The following is a 19867-nucleotide window of genomic DNA, read 5'->3' on the forward strand; positions in this document are numbered from 1 at the left end:
TTTCCCGTTGTCCTGCATAAAATAAATGCTGCAGAGAAACCCAGCACATACCTTATATACCTACCGTCAAGGAAGTATTGTAGGTGTTGATAAGGGTGGCCTCATGCTGTTTATACACTCTTTCGAACATAATGCATTTAATCATAGAAACTTTCCTTAGTTTGGTTTGCATCTATCCTTTACTATGCCAAATATTTCTGTTATTTTTGTCTTGTTGTTTTGTCAACTGCGCGTAAACTGCAAAACTTTCATCGTGTTTGATGTTTGAAATATAATTAACAAAGCTGACTGATAAAATCCTGTTTCCGGCTTGATTTTATTGAAACAAGCTCTGGCAACATATAAAGGAGGAACAATTTATAGGCGTAAAATATCTTATTCCCATTGGTCACATTGAGATTGTGACTCAAACATTGTTTTTCCGCATTTTACCTAAATGCTCGCGCTATGCATGTTATCGTGAGATAAGACATCACACGATACACTCGGTTCAAGGTTGGGGAAATAACAAAAGGCATGTTTCGGAAACATTTCAACAATATATTAATACATTCTTTAGTATGTCTTTACGGAATGAAGGAAACACGAAATCCCTAATCTATGTGCCAAACACAGCATGCATAGATCATGAGCAACTAGAAAGATCTATTCAAAATCGTAAAGAATCTTTCCGCAATTTTGTTGGCTAATATGCTCAGTTTTGCGATGACAAAATGACACCACTTTTAGTGCTGTTTGGGTTTAAAGGAATTACAAATACGTAAGATGTTGATACTTGTACACTAGGTTTTGGTACGCAGACTAGCATTTGTTCAAATACAATGTTACGCAGAATTTTTTATACAATTCATGGTGCATTCTGGAGGAGGTGTGGTTAATTTTGAATGAAATAATTATAAGAACTTTTTTTATAATCGGCGTGCACATGGCGTACCAATAGGTTAGCTTAAAAGATACTTTGGCCATTGCAGGACAAAGAAACGATTGGATGCTTGCATGCATTTTCATGGCTTAAGTTAAGATGAAGAAAGTTAAACTACGGGAAAGTGAATGTCCAAAGTACTTTCCCACTGAACTCGACTATTTGTTTAATAGAATAGTACTGCTATGAGCACACAGATATGATGTCAAGGGGAATATTAAATGAAATAAAGTAATAAATATCCCCTTTTGTTGTCATTAACACGAACGCAGAAAGATTTAGAACTGTCAAATAATAACGACGGGAACGGGGAAAAGATTGGTTTCTCATGCAACCTTTGTGTCATGCACATACAAAAGCGCCGATTTTAAATCTACATATTTGACGTAGCCTAGTCGTAATATCAATCTTTAAGCGATAGTGAATGTGAAATTCATGAACTATACTAATTCGATAGGCAATGGCAATAGATCATTCTTTAAATTAATGACCTTTAAAATTCAAGAATTGAAAATGTAACCTTATAGAGAGTTTTTGTTTTGTATAAAGTATGAAACGTTGTCAAGAGAGTTTAAGTGTTTTAAAAGCATCTTTCACGGGTTCAATACGAAAAAAACAGCCATAGAAATTTCAGTTTTGGTAAGCCGATGCATGTATATATGCAGACCCGACATGTTTTATTTAAACAATATTCATTCCAATATATTATACCAAATAAGACAATCAAACACTTAACGTAATTATATTGAGAACAATATACAATCTTATGAACTAGTCAATAGTCCTGATATATTTTAAATGATTTATGAATATGTAAAAACTGATTGCACACACTAATCATTCGATGAAAAATAAGTGGTAATTTGTAGTATAGCAGTCAATTTAAAGAGAAGAGACAGGTGTTTTTATAGCACCAATCTGACAACATGATCTGTTAACATTTGGGTTTTAGAAAACAAATGTTCAGATAGGATGACTTGCAGGAGTAACTTTCGACTTCCGGTCATCTTCATAGTAGAGTAGTTGGACGATTGTTTCGTTCTTGCTTAGATTATTTTAAACGCTAGTAGAGATTGGGAAGACGGACTATCGTCCAGAAGAATATTCCAAAAAGGTTATTATTGATGTCAAAACATGAGTTGGATAATAGCTGAGATGGGCAGGCAATGTTTTTGAGATTACTCGAATTCCGGAGGCTCTATTAAGTGTTATCGCCAACAGGTATAGGAAACATAGATGTTGCATTAGGAACAACGAGTGATACAGTTTGTAACGTATACATCGTGAGCTTGTGTTTATGTATTTCATTCTATAGTATTGAAGTTAAATTTTATATGTTGTTTAGGGACACAAGTCAAGTAGCACCTGGTATTATTCTTACTGCCTTGTTTTTCGATCTTTTCAAAGCCCTCATCATCGACTGGAGACAAATTGTCCAAATAATGTCAGTGTATTCAACAGAGATGATCTGCGACCAAGGATCGCATTATTTGAATACGCTGCCAGGCCGTTTGTTGAAGGGATGGAACGTGATCCAACCATGGACATGTGCTCGTAAGCTGCACGCCGATATGTGTTTAGGTTATTACTTTGTTGATCTGGATTTGTTTTTCACAATTGCAGGTGGATTTAACGTTTTTTTTATCTTTCTAAATAAGCTTGAGTTTTCGCAGGGCTGAGGAATATCAGCAATCGTTCAGAAACTGATCTGACCAATGTCGTTGCTACGTTTAAATTACAGCTAATATATGAAGCCGTGTCATCTGCAAAGACTCTCAGGGACCGATGGTTCGAATCCCCGCCTCATCACTAAAAAAAAATACTAAGCGTCTTCCGGATGGACTTGGGGTTCCATGTGACAGTGTTATACACTGGTGCACGTTAAAGAACTAGGATAGCTCTAACCAGGGTTACATTATGGCAGTGCACTATGCTCCAAAAACCTGAAATGTCTTAAACTCTTTTCGGAGCACTCGCCGACTGGGCCTTGCCCGAGTGCGAGTATAACTAAGCTTACACACCACTACGAAAGACTCTCGAAGATGTATTTCACAAATACTATCGTCAATGTGGATTAATAAATGGAGGGGCGAAAAATAAACCTTGCGATACTCAAGCAGTTACTGAAACGATGTCAGAGATGATACAATATATGAAAAAGCGCTGCTTTCTTTCGCTGATATAGTCATGTCAGCCAGGACAGTAAGGAGCCTGATTTACCACTTTGACGAATCTTGAATAAAATATGTTGGCAAACGATATGTCTTCCTCTGTAATATATATGAAAAATAACACTAGAGTAACTGCATGGGCAGAATTGTATTATGTGTATACTCAGGCCCAGGCTGATCTTAGGCAAAATATGGGAACTATTGATAATATATTTGTATTACATAGTATAATTTCATGTTTATTCTTGGTAGCAATGAGAAATTATAAACTGCATTTGTTGACTTTTCCAAAGCATTTGATTATGTTGTTCGAGATATAATCTGGTATAAAATGATAAAATTTGGAGTCAGGGGAAAGATGTTAGATAGTATATGTTCCTTGTCCTTTAAAGTAAAAAGTAAAAAAATAAATGAATTAAGTAATTATTTGTCATATGTTTAAAGGGTAGATCAAGGAGAAAAGTTTTACGGTAGGATTACAAAAAGCGGTTTTATTATTAGATATTTATTGCGATGGAGGGAATTTAAGTGTTAATCAAGAAAATACCTCGGTTATGGTGTTTAAAAAAGGCGGAAGGTTATGAAGAAATGAATTATCTATGAATAAGGGTAGAGAATAAGACATTGTGGCTAGATTTACTTACCTTGAGAAGTCTTGACATATTGAGGTATTTTACCAAAAAAAATCAAAGCGCGAATGTGCTGAAAGACTATCTGCGGGTAAATATGTGAGAGTTATTTAAACAAGGGGAGTGGGTGAAGGGCACATAGATAAAAGTGAAAAATGTGCCGAGGGCCATGAGCGCTTGTGCCCACATTGGGCGGGGAAACAAGTATATCTATATCTATTTTATGGCGTCTTGTGTGTCATTTTGTTTATGTAAAAGTCACTTAAATCGTCGTAATCCCCCATCCCCATGTTTTTAATGTTACAATGCATGCCCCTTTCAATCGTTTCTAAAGGTTTTTCGTTGCTTGATTAGAAAAGGAGGCATGGGCTATTCATGTCGAGAAAAAAAAAACACTCCGTGGCTCAAAATTTGCAAGAAAAGTATTTTACAGTCAATCATGAATAGCCCCGCCGCTTTTTCCCTTTAAAGACACCCATCTGAAAATATATAAACAATCGTTGGCGTTTTGCCTTATAATAACTGGAAATACAGAATTAGAATTACAACGATCATTTGCAATCAAGTATTAATTTATTAGAAACCAAATGAACCTTAAAGTTAGCGAAGCAGTGTGGTAGTTCGTCATACTTTAAAAAGATCGAAAACGATATTAATTCAGTTAATTGTTAATTTTCATGTTATGAAATTGCTACAGTTTTTTCACAATTTGTTTCCTACTAAATTACAATTCATGAGCACCACAACATATTCATTGGCACCACAACGTTCAGAAAATCCAGCATAGTGCAGCAAGTATAACAAATAAAGTTCTGAAATTTGTAACGAGGCAACCTTTTGTCAATAAAAAAGCCACACACATGTAAAGAAATTGCTTAAACCTAAGGTACGATAAAAATTCTCACGAAAATTCTGATTTTTACGTTGTCAACATTAAAGTCTAGCATGTTATGCAAGTTCTTGACGATCAGATTTTAAATTTTATTCAGAACTTTTACATTTAGAACAACTCATAGCCATTCCTATGTGGAACTACATTCTCCATTTTTTAAATTTTACTCGTATAAACCACTTAAAAATGAAAATAAGAAACCATACACAACGTTTACAACCTTATTCAGCTTATTGACACTTTAACGGAAGACGCGTAGGAGCATTTTCAACACATAAGAAAATGTTATGGCTCCATTGATTGCCCGCCATGTGTATAGCGGTACGAAAATTGTTTGGATGCTAAGCTAATCAGGCTACTTTTGTTGCTCAGTTATACCTTTTTACCTCCGTCTTTTTTTACCGTTATAATGATGTTGTTGTTTTTTTTATTCAAATTATGTAAGATCATGATTTTCTGTGACACTCATTAATTGTGTCTGTCAGGAACCTTGAACTAGTTAACTCAAATCCATTGGCAATGAAAAAGAGTTCAAGAAAAAAACTTTGAACATCTTATTTTACTGTGGAAACGGGCTAGAAGGAAAAGCCTCCATAAAGTGCCGTCTTGAAACAAACATATATTCCAACCTTCGTTCCAGATATTTTACGAAAACTCGTTCAACCGCCTTGCTGTATATAGCAGAAATAGCAGTTTGGCATCCACAACGTTTCGTACCGATCTCCAATAGATAATTTCAAATAACATTCAGCAAGATATTTTGATAAATACTCACTCAGTGAATGTTTGTGTAGTTTCATTTTATTAGAAAGTCGACTGAGCCTTAATTGCAAATCAAATATGGTTCCGTATATATCGTCCAGACTTGAAAGCGTACCCGAACTTTATATTCACTAACATTCTTCCAATGAAAATGTCAAAATAAAAAGTACAAATGTAAACAAAATACAGCCTATAGCTGATTGGAAGAGGTTAAAGATTATTCACAGGGGAGTAGTTTGGCTAATAATCATAAGTTCGCTGATTTCATTATGGGTTTTGGAGTACATTTCAGCTAGATTGTTGGAGTGTATTGCCTGCTCAGACGTTTAAACTTAGAACTTGGGTAAGGCATCAACGACGCGGATGAATGGATTTCATTCGTCGGCGCCCTTCTTTAGTCGACTATATTTGATATTACTCAATGTGTTTTATAAAAAAAACACTTTAATTGATAATGAAACCTTAAATTAATATAGCCCTGATTATCTTTTTTTTGAAGATTTTCATTTTAAATAGCAACTTTCCCCAAAATATGAAAGGTCACACGGTTCTATTACAATATCCTTTTTGTTTCTAAAACTCCTATGCAGTAATCTCCCTTGGCGAGCAGCAAAAGATGCGAGTTTTGAAAAATTAACATTGAGCTTAATTGTTTTTTATGAAAATATCATTCGGAAGATTGAATTCCAGATAATTCCCTCTTAATGTTTAGTATTGTTTTTATCCCCGTTCTGTTTACTCATAAGAGTAAAATATGTTCACAAAAACAAATACAATATGTAAAACCCGAAATTCACATAACATGCCGGTACAAATAAAAGGTGAATTTCATGCTATTAGACCATTGACTCTATTATTTCCTAAGTAACGTGTTTATATTTTTGGTATAATTTTGTTTGTACCGGAGGATAAGCTTGGGAAAACCAGAATATCTATAATTCCGGGCTTGAACTATTGTAACAATATTATCAACCATAATGTCCTTCGGACATACACCCAACATGTTATCATTGAAATAATAAGGTTTTTTTGGTTATCTATATGCACGTTTTCTTTTGAGTTATTGCGCCGACTTGATTCTATGCATCATTTTTTTCTTGTTGAATATCAATTTATGTTTTAAAATATGTCTTAATGTTCACATGAGGGTGCTCACGAGTTGAATAACAAACGGTAAAGTTTTTTGTAAAGTTGTTACATAGAAACCTTACTTTGTAAACATTCCAAACATCGTTGTTGATTTTCAAACGGTTAAGCTGTTGTAAAGTTGTTACACGACAGCTTATTTTGTAAACATTTCGAATAAACACGGAATATCCGAACTGACGGATTTATCTAAGAACAAAAATGGCGATACTTCCTTGGTGTGGACAATATTTTACTACAGTTTCATTATTCATCTCCGGCATGCGTTACAACGGACATGAATTATTTATACTGGTACCTTGCGTTATCCCCAATTTAAGTCGGTGGTTAATCTCGTCAAATCGTTAGACTAGCTTATGTTTAATGCTGGCTTATGTTTAATGCTGTTATATGCTGTTTTAGAAGATTTTGCACGTTTATTGACCACAAATTATATGTAAACTTGAACTAGAGTTGTTATAGTGTACCCAGCTCCGCATCCCCATCGAAAATAGAAACATGTATCCATATTTACGCGGCCAAATCGACCAGATGTCCGGGCATGGGATAGGAGAAATAACGGATTTAAATACTGTAAAAAAAACGGTATACATAATAATTAAATCTATTTAAATATTTAAGAAAAAAATGTTACGAAATATTTGGCTTGAATAGAAATAAAGTAAAAACTAAGCTTGAAAATTCTAGTTTTCGTTGACTTGCTTTTAAAAATATATATAAAATGCTTAACCGTCCTTGACATCTGATGAGTCCTGTCTGGCTGCATTATTTTAAGGTTACCAGAGAAGTTTATATAGTTATGTATATGATTGTGCTGACTAAATCTCCTCGCTTAATACATGAACGACCTTTCCATGGAAACGACTTCTAGTATTTAATGTCCGACATACCGCATATCTAAAATGCGACGCAAGGCTCACATACGCAGATGTTGCAATTAAATTCTCAGACATTGTCTGGTTTGTTTTATTTTGAGTTTATGTTACAAGGACGTTTACAAAATAAACTAAGTTTTGGTTTCAAACAGGAAAAAACAACATTGAAATCAGTAAACATGGTCGCTGATGCGGTAACATTGTATTTTTTATGTTTTCAGTCCTTAGTATTTTTTGTAAGAAAATTTATCGAAGTCTTTGCATATTATTTGTTCTAATATCTTTTTTTGAAATTATAATTCCAGCGTTACTTTGATAAAATATTTCTATTGAAAGCTAAATTAATAATTAGAAACAAAGGGAGGTTAAGACAATCAGTATTGACAGCTAAAATCGGCGGCTTTTCACATAACAACATTGATAATGTTTCATTCCAAAATGCTTGCATCATATTTATTTTAGAAAGTTAAATTTTATTTGAAAATGTTCAGCCTTTCTCCAGTTATTTCTCCTCCTTTCTATAACCTCAAAGGAAACTGCAATGCTCAGGAACTTGACTCAGAGCTTGGTAGGGAAATCATTTTTTAACCAAATACTGTCACAAATTTAATCAAAATAAGTTTCTGTTTTGAAAACAAAGAAATCCGTTTCGCGTGCAGCTAGCTGGAGGGGTGGGGATGGTCCCGGGATGGGGGTGGTCCCGATACGAGTCAGTCAGGGGCAAGGTTAAGATACCGGAAGTCGGAAAACATGTGGGCAACCGTTATTCTATGAAAATTTTACCTGATAGTTATTTCCATTGAATTTGGATTGTTAAAAAGTTGATGGTTATTTGGTAATTACGCATTAATTAAATATTGGTAATAATTATCGTAATTTGGAAAACCAGTTTTCAGCATGCCAAATTCCCCAAATATGTATATTGGCAGTCTTTTGCTCAGAAATACCACACCGAACCCTCGTGAATTAAATTAAACGTAACTTTCATTTTCATCTATTATGATCATCATTTTCTTTCTGATCTTCCATTTAAATTTTCGACAACATATCTTCAAACACGCTCATGAGGAGCGCTTCGAAAACGGTATTTATAGGTTTTGAGATGATGTTCGCTAAATCTAAGGCGGCTGTTGACCTTGCTGTTGCGGCTACCTTTTAAAGCACACAGTTGGTATGTCATACACGTGACTGTATGCTTACTTCAAACACTGCAAGTTGTTGTTCTTCATTTCAGACACTCGCCTTTTTCATTCCTACACAGAAGGACCTGTTTGTTTCTCACTTACCAAATAAAGAAAGAACATAACACTGGCACTGTTGTGTATCAAATCAGTGAAATGAAACAATTTATAGACTGGTATGCACATTTTATGTTAGGTCACTGAAGACGTAGCGACATATTTACTCTATTATAAAGGCACTGTAAATGTAAGGAGGTAGAGGAATCGTCCTCGAGATATTGGACTCTGATCTCAGACCTAATGGATATACCGAAATAGCGGTTCTGGATGGTTTCTCTAACAGGGTAATGTAATGGTCAATACGAGAGTCATTATAATTTAACTCAATTCCCCAGTGTATCAATATGTGTATTTCAGTAAGAATTATGCTACTGTCTTGTAACCATTGGTGGCTTCGCCGCCGGTCCCCTTGTTTATTTATACATATCCAGAGAGAAACAGTATTATAAAATTTGTCAAATATGCCTGGTCACCGATTATTGGATGCTCATATCCCGGTAAGCCAGACAAAAATGCACGGTTGTTTGAACGTGCCATCGCTTAGGGCCAGGCCTAGCCCAAATAGTGGAATAGGTCATTTTGGACTCCCTCCTTCTGTTCACGAACACGAGCCTTACATGGACAGTACCAGTCTATAGAGGCGTAAATGTCCGCAAAGGAATCCAGACTACAATACTTGTACAAATACTGTGTAATCAATAGAAGTTTAGGCCTACGCTACAGCTTGGCATACGTTTTCCATGAGCACGACCCTTAGTGATATAAAGCAAGGTCAAATAGGCATTGGGTTGCCGATTTCATGCTCCAACCTCTCAGGTACAGCCTTAAGGGCAAGGCTGTTTAATTTTGCTATCACTTAGTGCACTGCTTAGGGTAACTCGACTCTTGTGGTATATTTGCTAGTTACGATGAGCGAGAGCCATAGAGCTGCAAAATGAGTCAAATATGCCTCGGGGATCGATTGCATGCCCGCTTCCGGCGTAGCAAGCCTAAAAGGCAGGTATAAAACGTGATTTTTAAGCCCCTTTCTCGTCTCTACAAGCACGACTCTAACATGCTTGGTTGAATTTGCCTTAACCTAATTAAACATGCATTATATGTATACGACTTCCATTTTGTTTTAATTGACATTGGAATACATTAAATCTTATTTGTTTGAAGTTTCAAAACTAAATAAAAAGAGCTGTGTGTGTTTTCATAATCAACACGTGTTGTTGTTGTTTTAAATTGATTGCTATTTGATAAAATTTGCCCTTGCAATATATCAAATGAAATAATAAACAAATCACACGAGTTTTGCTGCATGCATATTGTATTTAGAAAGCTCAGATTAGGAACAAAACAGGCACACAGCGATATAGTAACAATATATATCGACATCAAGATCACAGAGAATGCTTGGGGAAACACATATTCATAATTGCTTATATTTTAAATTTCAAAATGACTATCAAAACTAGCATATATGTTATTAATATATACTTAACATATACATCCACTAACCCGGATTTTCACAGTACATCTGCTATTTGCTTTGAAACATAATACTTAATACTTGAAAAGACTATACATGTGGTTAAGCAACTTTATAGCATCGTAAATTTGTCCATAGGAAACGATAATATTTTTTTTGCATTTGATAAAAAAATCGGAATTAATTTCATTTTTGTTAACAAAAGCGTCTGAGTGGAAAAGGGTCTCTTCAATCAAAGAGCGTACAGCATATATAGCATGCACCGGAATAATCTGACACACATTAATTCAGTTACGGTCACAGAATAAGCAAGTGAAAGCTTCAATAAAAGGGTTACTGAACAATCGAATGATGTGTGCAGTAACTATTACATATTATATTCATTTACTACTACAATAATCTTACATTATTACTACCACTTGTTTCAAAAATGTCAAACCTTACACCAATAGTTCTGAAGACAATATAATTAAGACTGACACCCACGCAAAAGGACAAAGAAAACACTGCCGTAGCATCTTAGCAATGGTCGTTATATAATCACGATTCTAGTTGGACACATCTTTCAGATCGGGAGTTTATTCATATCTCAAAGCGGAGTCAGAGTCGTCTTCGGCCATGTCTTCGAAACCACCATCTTGATTTTCGTTTTCCTCAACGGATCCACTGTCAAGGTCATCAGATGCCGGGTCAAAGATATTAGAGGAGAGGTCATTAGTGTCATCTTGGCTCTCATTCGCTGGCGTGTCGATGTTGCACGGGATACGGAAACAGCCGATGTTCTGATAGGCGCTGCGAACGTGACCCTGCAATGTATGGTGTAATGGTCCGTATAAAAAAGTTTCTTATATAGATCAGAAACGCCACATAGTGTTAGTGACGAACACAATATCGGCTAAAACTTACTAGCGAATCCAAACATATTGAAGCCGCAATATATAATGGTATATCTTAATAGCTACTGTGGCAAGCAAATGCTACAAGAAATAAAACGAATCTAAAGAAGACGAGACATGTTTTACAGATAAGGATGCCCATATTGAAATATTCCTTTTTAAATTTTATTTATACCTTGATGTTGGCGGTTCCGGTGATGCGCGCGCACATAGTTCGGCGGCTCCTGTTGATACTGTACAGGTTGGCACACAGACGGCTGGAGCGTGACACGAGGTGGGGCACGTGGTAGCAGTACTTGAAGGTGGACCTGGCCACTACAGCAGGATTAACAAAAGGGACATTGTGATAACATCTTATCAACCATATATTTCACAGTGGCATTTGACAAATTTCGAAATACAATGTACTCTAAAATGTATGCCATTTTTACCAATGATCCCATAATAATGTTGGTCAAATTTGTGAAAGTCTAAAGTATAGGAGGCGGTCGTTTGTAGTGTATTAGGGACGGTTGCATTTTCTGTTGTTTGGAGTGTATAGGAGACTGTCTTATCTGTGGTCGTTTGTAGTGTGGTGGAGGCGGTCTTATTAAGGGTTATTTAAAAGGTGTAGGCGGTCGTATTTAGGGTTTTCTAAAGTGTGGAGGTTACAATCTTATTAACGGTTGATTGTAGTGTATGAGAGACGGTCACATTTGCCGTTATTTAAAGTGTTTAGGAGACGGCCTTATCTGCGATCGTTTGTAATGTGGAGGAGGCGGTCTTATTAGGGGCTATATAAAGTATGTAGGAGGCGTTTGTATTTTCGGTCACCTGTAGTGTGGAGGATGCGCTCGAATTTACGGTTGTATGTTCTGTGGAAGAGGCGGTCGTATTAACAGTTATTTTGAAGTGTGTAGAAAGTACTTGTTTTTGCCGTCGTCTGAGGTGAGTAAGTTGCGGTCAAATTTACGGGCATTTGTAGTGTATAGAAAACGGTCGTTTTTACGATCGTCTGTTGTGTGGAGAAGACGGCTTCCTTACTTACGGTCGTCTGTAGTGTGGAGGAGGCGGTATCCTTACAAACGGTCGTCTGTGGTTTAGAGGAGGCTGTATCCTTACTTACGGTCGCCTGTAGTGGGGATGGTGCGGTATCCTTACTTACGGTCGTCTGTAGTGTGGAGGAGGCGGTATCCTTACTTACGGTCGTCTGTAATGTGGAGGAGGCGGTATCCTTACTTACGGTCGTCTGTAGTGTGAATGGTGCATATCCTTACCAACGGTCGTCTGTAGTGTGGATGGTGCGGTATCCTTACCAACGGTCGTCTGTAGTGTCAATGAGGCGGTATCATTACTTACTGTCGTCTGTAGTGTGGATGGTGCGGTATCCTTACTTACGGTCGTCTGTAGTGTGGTTGGTGAGGTATCCTTACTTACGGTCGTCTGTAGTGGGGATGTTGCGGTATCCTTACTTACGGTCGTCTGTAGTGTGGAGAAGGCTGTATCCTTACATACGTTCCTCTGTGGTTTAGAGGAGGCTGTATCCTTACTTATGGTCGTCTGTAGTGCGAATGGTGCAGTATCCTTACCAACGGTCGTCTGTAGTGTGGATGGTGCGGTATCATTACTTACGGTCGCCTGTAGTGGGGATGGTGCGGTTCCCTAACTTACGGTCGTCGGTAGTGTGGAGGAGTTGGTGTCCTTACTTACGGTCGTCTGTAGTGTAGATGGTGTGGTATCCTTACTTACGGTCTTCTGTAGTGTGGATGGTGAAGTATCCTTACTTACGGTCGTCTGTAGTGTGGAGGAGTTGGTGTCCTTACTTACGGTCGTCGGTAGTGTGGATGGTGCAGTATCCTTACTTACGGTCGTCTGTAGTGTGGAGGAGTTGGTGTCCTTACTTACGGTCGTCTGTAGTGTGGATGGTGCGGTATCCTTACCAACGGTCGTCTTTAGTGTGAATGAGGCGGTATCATTACTTACGATCGTCTGTAGTGTGAAGGAGGCGGTATCATTACTCACGGTCGTCTGTAGTGTGGATGGTGCGGTATCCTTAATTACAGTCGTCTGTAGTGTGGATGATGCGGTATCCTTACTTACGGTCGTCTGTAGTGTATATGGTGCAGTATCTTACCAACGGTCGTCTGTAGGGTGAAAGAGGCGGTATCAATACTTACGGTCGTCTGTAGTGTGGATGGTGCGGTACCCTTACTAACGGTCGTCTGTAGTGCAGCTGGTGTAGTGTCCTTACTAACGGTCGTCTGTAGTGTAGATGGTATGGTATCCTTACCTACGGTCGCCTGTAGTGTGAAAGAGGCGGTATCCTTACCAACGGTCGTCTGTGGTTAAGAGGAGGCGGTATCCTTACCAACGGTCGTCTGTGGTTTAGCGGAGGCGGTATCCTTATCAACGGTCGTGTGTGGTTTAGAGGAGGCGGTTTTCGTACATACGGTCGTTTGCAGTATAGACATTGACTTATCCGTACTTACAGTTATTTAAAGTATAGAGGAGCCGGTATCCATTCAGGGTGAAAGAGAGCAGGAATCTCCTGTAGTGCTGATACTCCACCCGGATACACACTGGAAATGTAGCAGAGGCAGTTTGTCAGTACAAGGCATACAGCAAACTGTAAAATACTTATACAGCAACGTAAAAAAAGTGTAACTAACGAATACAAATATAATGAAAATCTAACTGCTTTCTTACTGTTGATAGTGAAGCGATGGTAGCTGTAGTAGTGTTCCACAGCAAATGTTTGCATGACGCATGCAGCACAGCCCCGCTTGAAACACTGGACAAATTGCTGGCGTGGGCATTTGTGGTAGTGGTGGTGGTGGTGGTGATGATGATGATGCGTCCACCACAGTTTTAAGTCGTTTGTTGTCCTCACTTCTGTAATGGATAGAGAACGAATGGTGTTGAAGGCACTTATTTATTACTAATCCAAAATGCTCGAGTTATTAGTTTGCCATCTTGTCAAACCTACACATTTCCGATTAAGTACTTAATAAAACAGTTATGATTTGTATAAGTAATTATGTACTATGAATTCAAATACCTTTACGTGGAGCACTTTTGAAAGCATCGAGGAGACTGGCTATTTTCGGGTCTGCTTCTACAACAATAGAATCGAAATAGTAAAATGAAACAACCTAGAATTGTCATTGGCTGCTACCATACAACTCGCATATCATGCCTTGCCTTGTGTGGATCACTCTTTTGAGATATATTATGACTATATTTCCATATTGTATGATTAAGTGTTTGATAAACTTTCTGAATGATTGTAACATGTGTCCTGTACATCCAATGCTATCGTGTATACGTTCTGACAACACCTACGTATCATATGACGGTTGTTATACGTCACATATAGACTATATATATATATATATGTATACCACGGGAGCATATATAGACTTTGTGACATATTGTGACGTTGCGGATGATTTTTAGACTATGTGCGCATGCGCGCAGGTAGTCTTAAGACCACAAACTCCAAAGAACTATCAACTTCTATTCATGTCGTTTTAACCATTTTTTTGTCTCAATGCGCTCTATGTTTAGCAGAATGACGACGAAATCATAAAAATAGATTACATGTAGTTGTATTGCGTTCCGAGTACGAGTTCTTGGTTGTTCGGCTATTTCCGCGCTGTATTTCTGTATCCCGGCGTTTTATTTTTAGCAGGATATAACTATTTTTAGATCGTTATATTTATCAGATTAAATTGGGTCAAAATAATGGAAGCTCTGGTAGGAAGGTAATATACTGATATTCACTCTGAGTTTAGCCCAAGATGTTCTAGAAATTATTACCGACCGCAAGTGTCCCATCGCCTGCAGGGATTGTTATTATAACCAGTAGTGACCCTAAAGCACGCTTATTTGTAATGGTGTATATTTGATATTACTTTAATGAGATAAGAAACAAAAATGATTGTCTGAAAGTCAAAATAGTTGTATCTCAATTTCGCGTTGCTAATGCTTCAAATACTATGATATGCCTGCTATACAATTACAAAATACTATTCATTCTATGATTTTAGGCGTATACTTTTCTAATAAGATGTTTTCATTTTTTTGCGTAATAGCTTCGTTCCGGTGAAATCTTGCCATTGTTTTGGACATAAGGCTTTAATTTATTTTAACACACATGCCCTGATACGACAGTGAGTCATGCATACGCTTGATGAAGCAAAGTAGTTCGGATTTAACCTGTTAAACATCTAAAGTGTACGAAGCTTTCATAACAGTACTTGACGTATTATTTCTACACAGATATTAACGTAACACATAAATAACATTTATTTATCAATAAAACTTGAAAAAGCACAATGATATTCCCATTCTTAGAACAGACAATTTCCGATAATCTAAAAATAGTTTCAACTACATAAACTGACAGATTTTCTAAAAATAGTTTCTACATACATTAACTGACCACATGTTTGTCCTCACCGCGGGAAAACGATCCATCCGGTAAGCTCTGCATTTTGATAGGAATTATTTCTAAAGTTGCTCGTAAAAATAAAATCATTTTCCTCAAACATTTAAAACGTGTATGTTCATAAAACTTGCCTTACGTATGGTATCTAATCAAAGCACCGAAAAACCTTTAGAAGTGATTGAAAGGGGCATGTAATTGTATTTTTAAATACATGGGGATCATGACGTCGACTGAAGTGATACGCTGTGCATTTTGAATGGAATTATTGCTGGAGTTGTTTGTTAACAAATTATTTTTATTAAACAAAACGTGTATGTTCATAAAAGGAAATGATATATATGATGTACATGTACTGTATTTTCCTATTGTATGATATAGCAGCGAAAACCCTTAAGAAACGAAAAGGGGCGTGCAATGTAACATTAAATACATCCGGAAGGGGTATTACAACGATTGAAGTGACATTTTCATAAACAAAATGACACAAGCCGCCCTAAAATAGATAAAGATATGTTTGTTTCCTCGCCCAGTGTGGGCACAAGCGGTCTTGGCCCTCGGCACATTTTTCACTTTTATCTATGTGCCCTTCACCCATTCCCATAGTTTAAATAAAATTTGCAACTCTCACATATTTGCCCGCAGATGGTCTTTCAGCGCCTCGCGCTTTGATTGTTTAAACGCTTCTCAACATAGAACTATTAACCAGTTAACTATGGAACCATGTGACGAAGGGGGCTTTGACAAACTGTATGAATGTTTATGTGATAAACTATTCGACTCTTCGATCCTAGTAACTTTCGCGCTATCACGTTGTCTTCTACATTACTTTAACTTTACGAATTAGTACTTCTCATACGTTTTAAGGACAATATTTTGCATAAGCTGAATGGATGCATAGGTGCATCATGACGTCAATTCCACTTCGGGGATGTCTCCAGTGTGCCTATGTTTTCTGGACACAAGACAGGCGTTTGACAGTGTCTTGGTCGACGGTCTTTTATTCAAGGTTATCCAGCTACATAATTGTTATATATATCTACACAAGGAACGTGACAAGGATACGTATTCCACCTTTTTTGACAGTAATACCTTAGTAGCGTTTCATAATATGTATTCGAATGTGACAAGCCGTTGTAAGTATAAAGGACTGTACTCAAAGGAATTTCCGGTTTTACAAGGCACCAGACAGGGCGGGAAAAGTTCACCATTATTGTACCTCCTATTCATAGACGATGGAAGATGGAAGAAATTACTGGACAGTAAGGTAACTTGACCGGTAAAACATACATTGTTTGTAGATATTATAAGCTAGGGGTTGCCTAGCACTTGACAATGTTGGGCATGAAAATAAATGTTCCCCTTCTTGGAGAATCGTCAGAAACAGTCCAAATCTTCGGCCATTATGTGTAAAAATCCTAAATGCTGTCGGAAACGTTGTTTCACGTCCATATCCACAGCGATGTAATTTGTGCAATTTATTGACTGGAAACATGACTGAACATGTTCTTTGTTTTTGTCATTTGAGAAACAAATGGCAAAAGTAATACTGGAAAACTATCATTAAAACGTATGACTTACGTCAACTTTACCTCATTTATGTCAATGCCCTATGCTGACCAGTGTAAGCATTTGTGAAATGTTTCCTAGACAAATAGTTACGATTGCTTAGATAATTATGATGAAATGGTTGCATGTGCTAGGTGTTATGCTTAAACTATAGCGCCTTGTTGATTGTACTTTTTGTCTGTATGTAAACTAGTGTGCGCAGTACCATATCACATATTCTTTATAAATGTATGTTGTATTATTAAATGTGTTGCATGGCATAAGTGTCAACTACATTCAATTGCATATTTAAATATTGAACAGTCCAAACATGTACTAAACACATATATTATACAATAATTTATATTATTGTTTATTTAATTCAAATATAAGTACATTTTGCTCTTCATAATTAAAGGAAATATTTTTTATAAACAAATATCACATATTGAGTCTGTGTCTGACTTCTTATGAAAGATTGTCCGCGCAGAGAACGTTGGGCCCGGATCTTTTTAACCTTCTGTCCGAGAGCATAAAATGTCGGTAAAGATATTAAACGGTTCAAACTTCTGTTCACTTAAAATCTGTAAAACAATGATAACTTTTGCTTCAATGTGTACAATTTCCGCAACAGTCGTAATTTACCCAAGGAGGGTATATTAGTTCCGATTTGGTGCTATTGATGTGGTCCCCGACTGCAGACCGATAATTGTGCTGCTGACCCATTTTCTTAGAATTATATTTAAGGAATTTAATTAATTGTTAATTTTTATCTTCATTTTAATAAGTTGTTCAAAATGTTTCAAACTGTAGCTAGTTTGCTGTTGAGTTTAAAACGGTGTTTAGAGATGATACAAGTTGTTGCCACCTGTCATATTCCCACTGGTTTATGGTTTAATAAAACAAGCTGGCCCATGTGTTGGAAACCTGCTTCCGACTAACTCGTTTTCCTCTGCTTTTCTCTCTTTGGTTTTCTCTTTTTCCCCAAAAATTCAGAATTGTTTCAGATTTTATTACTCCAAAGCCGTTGCTGGTTAACTCGTACACAAGACAACAAATATCGCGACAATAATTCAAGGAACTTCAAGTAGTGCAAACATAAAACTCGTTTTACCAGACTCCGATGCGTTTCCATGGGTGAAACCGAGCTCTTTGAGAAGGAAGGCGATATCGAGCTCGTCGTCCGGGCCTCCAGGCAACAGGATGACGTCACTTCCGTCATCTGCCACGAGCTCTAACTTATCTTCAGCAATGTCCACTGCAAAAGAGACGAATACAAAGTCTTCCCTAAACATTTATTTACACGTTTTTCATTATTGAACCAATCAGAGGTCATCAACGATAAGGGGAGCCAAGTACATTAATGACATCATGTGCAAACTGCAGACGACTAATACAGGTTTTACTACATTTGTCTTAAAGAAATTATTAAAAATAACAGTTAATTTACTAATAAATAAGTTGCAGCAGAAAGAGATATGTATCATATCTTATTAATAATCATGTCAGAGCCAAATCAACCTCGAAATTTTAGTTTCCAACGCGTTCATTATTTTTTTTCAGAAACCTGAGTTTAGCTCATTTTGTGCTCAAATGGTTCAAATTATATTCTTGGCTGCACTATGATGAAGTATAAATATACGTACGTATGTATACACTATGTTAATGAACGAAGACGTATTAAACGTCCATTTATCGAATTAAATAAAATGCAAATAATGATTTTAAGCGACGTGATTTAAAAAGAAAGCCCAGCCAGACCCATACAGCCTTCCCATTACAGCAAAACTCCCCCTACGGGACCCACCCCGCCTCCCCAATACAAGACACCTTCCGGCGCCACTGCTATAATTCAAACAAAATGCTACGGAAGAGCAAAGGGAGCGCCGTTAATGCACCAGTCAATTGTAACCACGCCCCCCCCCCTCCCCCCAGGTCCGGGGGTATACCGGGGATAGCCGCGGAAATGGGTCGTAGTTTTACTTTTCAGGTGTGAACGCGGTGGTTTTGTCTTCGCTTTAAATATAGCGGGGAATGGGCCTTACCTAGGGTCCCTGGGGTGCAGGGGCATTTGGTGGGGATTTTACCGTCTGTTCGTCCCCGCAGGACGGGGATTTTAGCCGGGGTTGGCTGGACCGATAGTCAAAGTCCCCGCTATTCCCCGGACCTGGGGAGGCGTGGTTACAATTGACTGGTGCATAAGTGCCGTGAAGTGCCGTGGAAAGACTTCCACAGATTTACCACCACAAACAAGGCCTTTAGTTGGACGCGTCTTGTAAACGTGGTAACCATAAACTCTACATGTTACCTGTTCATATCGTGTTCAATAAAAAATATAATCTAAAGGCCTGCAAATACTCATAAAATAAATTTAAACGTAACAGTAGTATTGTATATATGTTATCGAAAACGAATCTTTTTTTTTCGCTTGACCGAAGTTAAAGTTTATATGATATATATTACATAGTTTAACATCGACCAAGCTCAATAATCTATACATTATGTATTTACAAATTCAAAACAAACTTACAGTTCAAGTACGGCTTTAACTCTTCATAGAACCTGACATTTGTCAGGCTCAGACACTGATGGACAGCCGCGGAAGCAAGAAGGAAAAAACTCCAAGAATTAAGTTGTGTCATCTTGCACGTGTGGTTCAAAACACAAGAATGCATGTGTGTCTGTAACGGGTCCATATATATACCGGTCAAAGATCCGGGTTAGCTGATTGTATCGGAAATGGACGGACGTATGTACGTAGCGGTCCGGTGCCGATAGTCTTTTAACTGATTTAATGGTTCCGAGCCCACTCGCAATCGACGAGTGATCACTGTTAGTGGTAATGAATTGTGAATTATTTAATTATATATTATGTTTTTTAATCA

The 19867-nt window shown here is 37.3% G+C and overlaps 1 protein-coding gene across 1 annotated transcript; it reads right to left on the minus strand.

Moving 5' to 3' along the window:
* Positions 1-9930: 9930 nt before the first annotated feature.
* On the minus strand, positions 9931-19656 carry LOC128216965 (uncharacterized). Its single transcript, XM_052923730.1, has 7 exons — positions 19513-19656; positions 18097-18240; positions 14046-14102; positions 13694-13879; positions 13477-13566; positions 11184-11323; positions 9931-10918 (listed from the first exon to the last, which is right to left on the minus strand). The coding sequence occupies exons 1-7, from the start codon at positions 19622-19624 to the stop codon at positions 10691-10693; spliced, it is 957 nt and encodes a 318-aa protein (XP_052779690.1). The 5' UTR covers positions 19625-19656; the 3' UTR covers positions 9931-10690.
* Between the last annotated feature and the right edge of the window lie 211 nt (positions 19657-19867).

Source organism: Mya arenaria, chromosome 14, assembly GCF_026914265.1.
Source record: "Mya arenaria isolate MELC-2E11 chromosome 14, ASM2691426v1".
Taxonomy (NCBI): Eukaryota; Metazoa; Mollusca; class Bivalvia; order Myida; family Myidae; genus Mya; species Mya arenaria.

Excerpts from the sequence above, each read along its gene's own strand:
- LOC128216965 (XM_052923730.1), bottom strand. The coding sequence starts at position 19,624 with ATGACACAACTTAATTCTTGGAGTTTTTTCCTTCTTGCTTCCGCGGCT. Across the intron at positions 13,880-14,045 it reads CAAAAGTGCTCCACGTAAAG|AAGTGAGGACAACAAACGAC; the intron begins GTATTTGAATTC and ends TATCCATTACAG. Across the intron at positions 13,567-13,693 it reads CCATCGCTTCACTATCAACA|TGTGTATCCGGGTGGAGTAT; the intron begins GTAAGAAAGCAG and ends CTACATTTCCAG.